At 42.2% G+C, this 11,965-nt stretch overlaps 1 protein-coding gene across 2 annotated transcripts; it reads right to left on the bottom strand.

Annotated features, from left to right (window-relative positions):
* Window positions 1-1,374: 1,374 nt before the first annotated feature.
* Window positions 1,375-11,959, bottom strand: WDR92 (WD repeat domain 92). Of its 2 annotated transcripts, XM_035897501.1 has the most exons (8): window positions 11,238-11,959; window positions 10,075-10,205; window positions 9,512-9,613; window positions 8,973-9,020; window positions 8,076-8,191; window positions 7,599-7,733; window positions 5,962-6,059; window positions 1,375-5,296 (listed from the first exon to the last, which is right to left on the bottom strand). In XM_035897501.1, the coding sequence occupies exons 1-8, from the start codon at window positions 11,366-11,368 to the stop codon at window positions 5,089-5,091; spliced, it is 969 nt and encodes a 322-aa protein (XP_035753394.1). In that variant the 5' UTR covers window positions 11,369-11,959; the 3' UTR covers window positions 1,375-5,088. The 2 variants fall into 2 exon arrangements, with proteins under 2 accessions (XP_035753394.1, XP_009640462.2); XM_009642167.2 differs by lacking the exon at window positions 8,973-9,020 and having other exon boundaries at window positions 2,623-5,296.
* Window positions 11,960-11,965: the final 6 nt, after the last annotated feature.

Raw genomic sequence — 11,965 nt, 5'->3', positions numbered from 1 at the left:
ACTCATTGCCCTTGAGACCATAGATATTCATGCAGCTGCCAAGCAACACTGACCCACTTCCAGTGTCCTCTGTGGACAATGCTGTGCCACTGCAAGAACAGGCTGTGCGGCGAGAAGCAGGTCCTCCCAAAAAGGCCAGCAAGGAATGAAAATCTTTTATAGCCAAGGCTAGAACAACACCAAGTCACCAAATAGCTCTGGCCCAGTTCCATAGAAATACCATCTGGTCTCCCCTCTGGGCTGAACCTGCATGGCCACAGGCAGACCCATAGCCATGCTTTACACTGCACACAAAAGGATTCTGCGCTCAGCTCCTGCCTGAGTTAACAGCTGCCCTTGCCTAAAACAGCAGGACTTGCGTTGGCTACTGCAAAATATCTTGCATGCATGCTCTAGACATACAGACTGATCTGGAGATTCTTTGTAGAGTGGGCAGGTTTTCCATGCAGAGTGCCTACTACTGAAAAATCAGCACCAACAGCATCAGGAGCAAGAAAATGCAGGCTTAATAACTGAAAAAAAGTAGTAAATCAACATATTTTCTGGCAGTTCATCGATACTGACTTTACAGTTAGACAACTTTATTACAGTGATGAATATGCAGGCCACAAGTGAGTAGCTTCATGCTTATAAATCAATCAGCTTAGCCAAATAATCCCTATTTGCTATTGTGTATATTTGATGGCAATAACTTAGGGAAGATGAACTGAACTGCATTGGCAAGCTGTATCTGCTGTGTCTGAAGCTATCACTGGAGGACAGGTGTCTTTTTTTCCCCACACAATTCCCCATCTTCCTTCTGTCCATGATGTCCCTAACAGCACAGGTTTGCCATTTATTCCCTGCTTCAGCTCTGCTCTTCAGAGTTACAGTTGCCATCTTAGCACAAGCAATAAGTAATACAGTTCATATATCAGCTGTTCCTAACTTCATTGGGTAAATTCTCAAATGCTGGCACACTACTGAACTTTTTCCTCAATCCTTTCTTCTGTCGTGGCTCTTTTGTTGCCAGTTCTGGTTTTGAATACCTTCTATATCACAGCTGAACTTTAAAAAATCAGAGACAATAGGTGTTGTTGACAGCACACTGTATTATAGCTTCCCATACAGTTACAGCTTGCCTTACTTTGCTTAAAATTCAATCCAAGTCATGGCTAAGCTGTAAATATTTTTTTGTGTGTGTTTGATGAAAACTATATATGCCATAGGCCAAATATAGGCTACCTGCACAGAAACCTTGGAGGTCTGTAATCTTCAACGACCTGTGCGAATGATGAAAGTCAAAGTAACTGTATTAATATGAAAGAAAAAACCCTGATTTGTAATAGCTGGGGATATGGGCAACACCTGGTAAAAAAAAAACCAAAACCAAAACCACCCAACTGTGTAACACGTACCTATATTCTGGCTGCAACCATGCCCATAAACAGATTTTTCTCTTCCATGAGCATACAGGGGTAGTTTGCGCAGGAAACGAGATAACTGCCAAGCAGATACACTTGTTAAATGTGGTCACTCATGGTGGAGCCATCAAACCCGGTAGCATTCCCTGGTCCTGGGCACGGCAGGGGTTTTCCAGAGTGCTCCTCGGTGCTGCATCAGAGGGGATTTGGCCCTGTGCATTTCATCTCTGATGCATTATGATTTTATTTAGAACACACTTTAGTTCTTCAGCCTCCAGGCTGCAGAGGCAAGGTGCCAGTCTTCAGCAAGAGGGGGAAGGACTATAAATAGAGCAGGCTAGGCTGCCACGGGCAGCTTTTGGTCTGCTCAAGTTTCTTGTTCAGCCTGGGAGAAGCAGAAATCCAATCTGTTGAGGAGATACAGCACAGTACAGGCACTAGCAGCAGCTCTTCTTCCCAGCCAGTAACTATCTTTCATTTTTTAGGTACACAGATACAGCCACTTCCTTTCCTGAGCAAGGACAGCACTACCATTCATCTATACTTCCCTCCAGGTCTTTTTGCAAACTCTTGCCATGCGAACCATCGTGTATTTTCATGAAACCAGCTACTCATGAAGGAAATGCATTCCTTCATTTTCAAAACAATAGATAAAATGAATCCCAAAATTAAATACCTGGAGGTAACACTCATTTCATCTTTTGGAGGCCCATGGTGCTTTAAGAAGTGTTATTAGTTCTTGCTCTAATTTGTATCACCATCACGTAGGCTCACTAGGAGCTCTCCCTGGAGTTGTTGGTATAAGGAAGGGACAGTTTTGCTGCATGCCAAGTACATAATAAAGACCACCAAGAGCCCAGTCCTGCACTCCAAATTCTTTGTTTTCCCTCACAGGTACCTACACCGAGAGCTTTTTCTTCCCTCACTCTCAGCTTGATTCAGAATTGCTATTAAAGAGAGAAAACGTATTTCTACCAATTTCCACTGCCTAGCATACCTTTCAGTCAGTATGTTTTATTTGCAGCACAAAGCTAATGGAGGCCATCTCTGAACAGTGCATTTTAGGCTCAAAGCACTTGAATTGATTCTTTGAACTCTACACCCCCAGCTTTTCAAAGCAAGCTGCAGAGCAGTAGTTCCCCCTATTCCCTCCTGCTGGGATGCACCCTAAGAGGGACAAAATTTAAAATAATTTCAGATTTTAACACACTCAGCATTAAAATTTTAATGTTCTCAGCATTACGCTATGCACACAAGCAGATGGGATTGTGTCAAAAAAAATCATATACTAAATATTACACTTGAAAGCAAACCATCAAGTCTTAGGGAAGACAGACCTATGCACATTAACATGCTACACAACCTGCCATTTGCTTGCCAAGCCAGGGTGAAACCTGCATGTACACCTGCACCAGAGGTTAGCACAGCACGTTTTTGACATATGGACAGACCTCGTTAGCCCATGCTCAGGGATCTTGAAATGCCGGGCTGAGCCTTCACAGCTCTGGTGGCAGCCCACAGCACTGGGAACCTTCCTCGCCAGGACATCCCCGTGTTCTGGCTATGCTGGGGCACCTTCCGTGTCCCAAGCCATGGAGCAAGACACCTCCTTCACAGGGGGGTGGATTCCACTGGTCAAACCCAAGGGCTGCTCTACTGGAAATAAACTTATGTTACAGTTTCAGATACCTCCCAGCCTGTTACTCTGAGTTACTGTGCTTTCATCCCTGCTGGCCCTTGCTGAACACACGATAGGAGAGACTAAATTTGAAGGCAGGCTAGAGCTGAAGATTGCTGACCTAGTAAAACCATGGACTTCCACAGACACACTGGGTGTGTGGTCTGTTGCAATTTTCCTGCTGGCCCCTCTCTGCTACAAAAGCATTAATGATTTCTCCACTCCACAACATTTAAGCTGTAACAGCCTGTGAGCCTCTTCTAGCCACAGGTGCCTGCTCTCTTTTTCCTCAGCTGGTTTAATCAATTAACATACCCAGGAGCTAATGAGTTCTCTCTCACTTCTATTTAGCTGGAATCTTAGATCAGAGAAAAAGTCTGAGCCTGAGGACATCACAAAGTGCCAGGTTTGCAGCCTTAGTGTTGCCCTTCTGCTACAGCTTCTCACCTCCCCTTTCAACCCAGCTTCCCATTCTACTGGCTTCCACACTGCTTCCCCCATTTGCCACTTCCCCTACCTTAACCTTCAGTGTTTGGCTGTTTCCTCTTCCACCTGCATCTTGCTTGGGCACCAGTTGGTGGCAGGACCAGTACAGATATAAGGCCCTGGCTCCTCTCTCTCTACAGAGCAGCCTCTAGTTTTCAGGAGCAGCCTCTGGAAGGTCAGGCTTGATGCAGTGCAGGTGACTCACCTGAATTTGTCAAATACCAATTCCTCATTCTCAAGCCTAAGAAAACAGAGATTCTTTGCAAATGGCCACACAGGGGCTTCTTGGTCATTAACCAGGAAAAAGCTGACATTTTTCTATCATAATCTGTTTTCAGAAATTGTTAAATACTTTTACCTAAAACTTGCATATGCACATACAAGTCAGCTGAAAGCTAATATCGGACAAAGGGGTGATAAATGAAATCGTTAGAGCTTACTGAAATTAAGAAAGCCCCCACCACACATCCACAAATAGGGGACAGTAACTGGATGTGCCTGCTAAAGAGATCTGGCAGCAGCACACACTGGTAAAATCAGAAAAGAAAAACACTGGAGATAAGGGGAATCACAAAGAGAAGTTCAGGTGAAACTACAGTAACAAAGCTACTTTGTCACATTGAGTTTTGAAGAAATACTGAATCTGTTAAAAAAAAAAAAGAGAGACAGTACTTTGGCTACCTGTTTTTCACAACAGAGGTAAGTTTTAATACTTTTGTAGCAAAATGAGTTATGTTTTATCTAAGCACTGCACACTGTTCTTGTAAACCTATACAAGTACCTTCCTTCTCTAAATCGCTAGAGGTTTGAAAAATATACTTTGTTCATATTAAGACAACACTCCATATAATTTTACTTGTAGAACACCAAGTTACAGACACATATAAAAACAAAAACATAAAAACTTGTTACAAAACCAAACTAAAATAATAAAACAGTGCATTTTGCTCAATAGTTTAATTTCAATATGATCTTCAATCAAAAGCTTATTCCATTAAGCCTGAATATTTCAGCACTCAGTATAGCTTCTATAGTGTATTAAAGAACCCTAAATCATTTTAACAAACATTCTCAATCATATATCCAAGAACACAAAGTTTCTGTGAGGGAGTATCAGGTAGTTTGCATTGCATGAATGCATATGGACAATACTATATATAAAAAAGCCAAACCATTTAACAAGTGTGAGCGGATTTGCACTGTGATTAAACTGCACACAAACAATTTAAAGTGATTTCTGAAGTTACAAGTTGCATTAACACAAAGGCACATTTCATTTTAAATGTAAATTCACATTTCTACAAGGTAAAGGTTTTGTGCCCAGGCAACGTCAAGTCATTGCAGCACAATCAAACAACTCTAACTGCATGTGTCTGAACTTTCAATAGAAAGATCTGTTTTCTATTTCTTTAATCCAGTTTTAATAAGGGAGAAATTAAATCAGAAACAAGAGGGCTCTCCCTCTCTTATTTACAGACTGCAAACTGTATTGCTTTCTCCTCAGGAATTCTAGTTTTCCTGTCAAACTTTGTTAAGCTTTGTAACTATCAGCACCCTCACAGTTTGGTCAAAGGCACCACAAACACACAGTCCCTTTTTGTCAGGGCTCCAGTCTAGGCTAGAAATTGGCTGCGTTGACAGAGTGACATTCTGCAAGAGGCTGACTGAACCTGCCACCCCCATCTCGGCTCCTTCAGAATCCTTCTTCGAGCGCTGAGCTGGGTACTCACTGGCAAGAAGGAAAACAATGCACTTAAGAATCCACTGATAAAAATACATTATCCTTTCTACTCTAAAAAGAACACAGAAGGGTTTCCTCTGTTCTCAAAATAAGGCCAACAGATGTCTTGAAATTAAGGAATAATCACATCCAGCTATATCCACACTGCATATTTACTAAATATTTCATGAGAGAAAAAACGAGGCAGGAAGTTTTGAATCCTGACACCTCTCTCCTACAGCCCTTCATTTTTTTACAATGATTATTTTTCCTTGTAATGTAAGAAGATGTAAATTTAAGAATCATTAAAAGTCCAGACTTTCAATATTCTTCTCAGACGTAACTGCTACTGTATGAGAATTTTAAGAAATTATTTTCTTCCATTTATCACCTCGTTAACTGAGGATATAATTAGACCTCGATTATGTTAAGAAAAGTCACAAGGGCAAAATTCACCTGTGCTGTTGTCACTTTTAGGGATTAATTCAGAATTCCAGACCAGTACTGACACTGAATTCACCCTTTCCTACTGCATTTATAAGCAGTAATTTTAACTAGATATTCTGAGGTTGGAAGCAAGACCCCACTCATCATTTTCAGGAAGATTCTTTCTTAAAACAATAAATGGTTCGTTTCTTATTCCCCCTGTTGCAGGCTGGAGAGCAATCACTTACTATTTCCACAGATGAAGGCTGCCAGCTCCTCCACTTGTCATAAATATATCTCTGTTCTGTGGTAGGTGCCGAACCTGCCATATGGTAGATTTTTGCGCCTAATAATCACAATAAAAAAATAATCAGCACGGTATAGAAGTCAGTTACGGCTCAGCTTCACAAGAAAGGACATAGAATCTTAAACAGCAATCACTTGTATGAAGAGAACCCAGCCTTCTCATGGTGGATACTGGAATGTCCGTTCTGAGGTACCTTCCCTTCCTCCAGCCTTGCAACCTGCTGCCACAGAAGCGGCCGGTTCCCACACAGGAGAAGCCAAGTCAGGCCCCCAACACCCCCCATTCTTCCACAGGGATGAGGCAGCAGCTCTACCAAGGCTACCACTCACGAGTACTTCACCTTCTTCAGGACTGGCCACCACATGAGCAAGGTTAAAGAGAGGTAAAGCAGCTGCATAAGCATGTCTTGAGGAACTGCTCTAGAACTGCAGGATTCTCAGGCTCTTGGGTGACACAGTCACCACAAGGTTAATTTCAATGTCTGACATCTTTTAAAAGCATTATTGGAAGGGAATAATCTACCACAAACACCATGCAAACACAACAAAAAAAAAAATCTAAAATTCAAATTTACATCTCAGCCAGGGAACAGCAAGGTCACATAGCAAAAGAAATCACTTAGGGAAAAACCTCAACACACGTACTCTGACTTAATACGTATCTGTCTGAAAACATCCAGAAGGAGAAGCTTAAACGCAGTCAATGAAAAATAAGAAATTCCATTTTCATATTTAGATCATTACAAACACTAATTCAGTAAATACTTCTGTGTTATCTAATCAAAGTACTTCCAACATCTTATCTGCTTTGAATGGTTGTATGGAAAATAGTAATTTAAAGATACTAAATTGAAACTCAGCTTTTCCTAATTTAGGCAGTCCTGGAGAACTTCCCCACAGAAACTCCTTTTCTCTAATTATCATCAGATTTTGTTCACAAAAAACCCAAACCCCCACCTACCCAACTGTTTTATAAAGAACTTAAACTAGTTAATGCAGTGGTCACAGGTGGAAGAAGAGATGTTCTAAGAATTCTCTGTATTTAACGGCCTCCAGACCACTAAGTCTCTCCTATATATCCTTTCACTCACTCTCAATATCCCAATCCCAGTATGTTTGGTTCTGCAGAAAAATAATGATTTCTGTGTCTCATATGAGGTCTGGTGACTGCAGGATGCAAAGCATTTGCAGAGGGCTTGCTTTGGGCTGGGATATATTTAAGATTTGAATCTGCATGCTCATCACAATTTAATACAGCCTCTGATAATCATGACTCCCAGACTACGGGCACAGCTGAGCGCACAGAGGCGCAACTGCTACAGGACCCAAAGACCAGAGAAGCCCAAATATCAGGTTATTAAAGGGAGGAAACCCGGGTAAGTGCTGGCAGCTGGATGCACAAGGACCCTTCCAGGGCTTGCCACCTGGGGCCACACCAGCCACGCTACCCCACAGCTTGTGCCCCAGTAACCTGGGCATCTACTACCTATTGAAGACAAGAGTTTTAGACCTGTAGCACTCGGACAGCACATAGTCAAAAAGTTTGTCTCTTATTAAGAAATTCTCTGTTTCCCCATACCTTCTCTGAAACAGAAGCAAACCCTTTGGTTGCATGCTGAGTTCTCATATCAAAAACATGAAATTTTCCCTCAAGCGACGTGGCCACTAGCTTGTTCATATTTATATCTTTTCTGTCAAACTCCACACTGCAAACCTGGAAATATATTTAAAAAAAAATTAGCCTTGAAATTTAGCCACTGCTAAAAAAATTAGGGTTTTGTGATTTTTAAATACATATTAATCATTGGTTATTTTTACAGTGACAACATCAACAATTTGGAAATAACAAAATTATCTGAAAACATGAATCCACTGAAAAATACCCCATGCTATCCAGACCAAGAACTTGAGGGGTACAGTTTGGTGAACTTAAACGACTCCTTGGTACAATCACAGCAGCAATGTCTTCTGGGTAAATTTCAGGTAGGTAGAGTCCTTTTAGTTTTTCCATCCTGTACAGGAGCTGGAATGAAAAATACTTTTATAGTTTCCTTACCCCATTCTTAATGTTGGTCTCCCATCGTAGCGACATGGTTTTTAAGTCAAACAGTTTGATGTCCCCATTGTCGTACCCAGCACATACAACACGTTCCTCTTGGTTGTAAGCATTGCCTGGACACAGAGAAAGAATTAATCACAACACAGAAACCCTCTTTAGTCTGTACATTTCAGACCTCCTAAGCCTGCAATTTCAACTTAACATTTACACAAGAAAAATATTACTATTGGGATATTAAGGTTTAATGAAAAGTCTGGTTTTCAAACCTGAAAGGTTTGGAAAATACAGCTTCAAAAGCAGCAGTCTGTTTCCTCTTTTAAAAGCCATGAACAAAATTCTTATTCCCTCTGCCAAGTACTGCCTAAACCACACAGACCAAGTACTGCACGCTGTTCCTGTAAACCTATACAAATACATTCCTTCTCTAAATCTTCATCTGCCACAAACCACGCTCCCCAGACAGCACTGCGGCAGAAAGCAGTTCCCTAACCAACCCCTCAGGCATGAGATGTTAGTGGATCAAGAAGACTTTTCTGCAGACACAGACCCATATGGAGGCCTGGAGTGTTACCATGGCCATCACTAGACAGATGCAGAACCAAAAACTCTCAGCTGAGTGGATCAGGGAAGCACATCAGTGTCTGAAAGAAGTTAGCCCACAGCACGTAGTTCAAGATGAACCTGGCCTTGGCTCGAGCTTCAGTAGTTCAAACAAAAACTGAAGAAAATATGAAGCCACTTTTTTCTCCGTTCGTCAAAGCAGAAGACAAAGATATCAATCGCAATGTGCATTACAGTTGCACCTAACTTGCCAGGAAACATCCTCTCCTTTTGTAACTATAACCAATTTTGTTACTATAATCCATGCACTTATTAGCAGTTTGTAATACTCACTCCCTGACTCCAGAGGCAAAAATGGAGCTAATCCAGAAATACCAGCTCCTGTAGAACACAAGCAGCTTGTTCTCTCCATAGGAAAAACGCAGAGCACACATCAAGCATCTCCATTGTCTTTAATTAGCTCTTAGCTTCAAGGATCTTCTCTTAAATTAATGCCTTAATGCTTGATAGTTGGAACTATGCTACAACAGCGACTGGTTCCTTGTGCACTACAACGCTTATGCTCCCGCAGGACAACGCAGCTGGATATACCGTTTTTGCATTCTGGACACAGAAATAAAGCTTGCACAGATAATCTGTGAAACGATTGACCAAAGGTTGTAAGAGAATTGAGTCCAAAACCCAGCCATCACAAAATTGGCTTCTTTTGAGAAACACATTAAAAACAAATAAACTTGATGCTGTTGAAAAGCAAAACCTGCTACTGATTAGTCCATACAAAATAAACTGTTCCATAGCATCCTGAAATACTTTGATGCTTGCCAAAGCACGGTCATATTAGAGGGAGGAACAGTTAAAATCTGATAAATTACCAAATGCTACGGTCCAGCAGTCTCTTTTGCTCTCCCCCTGGACGGGTTCCATATTAGCGACAGGAGTATCTTTCTGTCTCGGGTCCCACACCTTCACAGTTCCTGTGAAAGAAGGACAATGGATTTTGTATTACGGATATGCTGTCACGCTGCATTCATCTGCCCAGGGAAGGCCTTTGCTTTTCAGCCTGATCATTCAAAACACAGGAGCATCTCATTCAATTCCAGAAAGCCAGACTGCATTTAGCGGATTGAAAAAAAATAAAACCAAATAAAGTGAAAGTACTTGTTAAGGACATATTTTCTCTAGCTGATATTTTGCATTTATCCTGCTGTGTATTCCTTCTGTCCCATGCTCAGGGGCAGCAGCATCTTCTGCTTATCTACAGCTTCTAAAAGGATTAGAGAAAATTTATCCCACACAAGATTCAAAAGGCAGTGTATGAAGAACTAGTTGCAAGGGATCTGTAACTAGTTCAGATGGCGGATGGCACCCTGCCATCGAAGCTTGCAGGCTGCTTTCTCACAATAACGGAAAAGACTTTCAGAGTTCACTAACTCACCATCTCGACTGCCAGTCACAATTTCTGGTGCACCTTCCCCAATTCCTAAGCCACCTACGCCATCTATACTGTTTATGATTTCCTTATGACCTTTCACAGAATACACTGGTATTTCAGGAGCTTCTAAATTCCTAGGCAAGAAAGAAAAGAACAGATAATACGGCATTTTCCTTGACACCCAGGATTCATAAAAAAATGAGAGGAAACTTGAGCACAAATGATATAAACTCAGATTAACAGTGGGAACAAAATAGGGGTATCACCATTAAGAACCATGAGTCTTTGACCGATTCCTTCTTTGTCTACGGCTTTAGACTGCTCTGAAAGTTTTTGCTCCGTTCTGGACTTCCTTGTTTGTAGAGGCAGTTGAGGGATTCACCACAGCAACCCTTAAGAACCAATTTTTATGCTGGGCTCAAAATGAATCACGCTACAGATCAAAATAGTACTGTTAGCTTTACTTTCAGTAAGTAAATAAAACGACCGTATTCACCAATCCCCACCTAGCTCTGACTACTGCTCTTCAACTTCAGGTGAAGGCTGCATCAAACTGGGGATTTCACAGTTCTGTCCTGCTGATTCTCACCCTTCAAGAATCTTTCAGAATTTTATTTTGAATTTCAACTAGTGACTGATCCCTGTCATCCTCGCTATCCTACCAAAATGGAGCCAACAGTTCCTTGGCAAGGGAAATATAATAATTATAATAATAACAGCAATAACAACAACCAACAACAACCCTTTTTTTACCCTGTAACCGTATTTGATAACCAATTTACCTATACAGATCAATTCTACAAATGATTCAGGGACCTAAAAAAAAAATTTAAGATTAAAAATGTGTATTTAATCTAGACATCAGATTTGGGTTGAACACAACCTCTTATTTGTACTCATGCATCCATGCAAAAGACTCTTTTCAGAAGAGGACCTAGCAGAGCTTTAACGGGTTTTTGTAGCTGCACACAGAAGTTGCAAGTGAAACAGCACTGAATTTTGCAAAATTCACATTGTTTTTACAAAACAGGCACATTCCGAGCTTATGGTTGGGTCCTGTGCAGCACTGGCAGCATTTTACAGAAAAGCCAGCCACATGCAGCAACATCAGTTCAGACACATAACGACATCAAGCGAAAAAGCTTTGAAAGAATATCCGTGCTTACCATATGTTAAGGTTTCCACCAAAATCTCCTGTAGCCAAGTATCTTTGCTGCAGAGACGTAGCACCAAAAGTTCCACATTTTATAGGTTTAGCCTTTTCAATCTTTTTTTTTTTAAAAAAAAAAGGATACATTCTGTGTTAGCACATGGAAAAAAGCAACACAACCCCAGACTGCGGCAGCAGGTGAGCGTCCACGGGTGGCTGATTTCAGTGAAACGTGCTTAGGACGCGTGGCACAAAATACAGCCAAAACGCTGTGGAAGGCAAATTACACGCTGTGTTTGCGCCCAGAGAGGCAGACTTCAGCTTAGTGGTCTTAAAGCCGCCTCTCACCTCAGCTCGCCAACGGTACGGACGAGGCTGCTGTCCCTACGCTCCGCAAGTGCAAGGCGGAGCGGGCCCCAGCCCCCCCAGCGCCCCGCTGGCAGGCGGGGAAAGGGGCCGGAGCCGCGGGACACCCTTCGCTTGCGGCCCCGGGGGTCGTGGTGCACCCGCGGCGCCCTTACCCCTGAAAAGCAGCAAATCCCCGAAAGCCAGTCTGAGCTAAAAAGAAAACAACCCCCCAAAACCCCAAACGCAGCCAGAGCCTCCGGCTTTCCCCGTAAGGCAAACCACGACAAGCAGCCACGGATCGCAGGCCAGGGCTAGCGTGAGGAAACGGAGCGGCAGAAGCGACGGGATTACCGAAATTACCACGCAAAGCAGGCCCGATGTCGTGGCGGGTTTTTC

The sequence above is a fragment of the Egretta garzetta genome, unplaced genomic scaffold (assembly GCF_000687185.1).
Source record: "Egretta garzetta isolate BGI_Z169 unplaced genomic scaffold, ASM68718v1 scaffold457, whole genome shotgun sequence".
Taxonomy (NCBI): domain Eukaryota; kingdom Metazoa; phylum Chordata; class Aves; order Pelecaniformes; family Ardeidae; genus Egretta; species Egretta garzetta.
The sequence above is the reverse complement of the archived record's forward strand: the minus strand, read 5'-3'. Positions and strand labels throughout refer to the sequence as shown.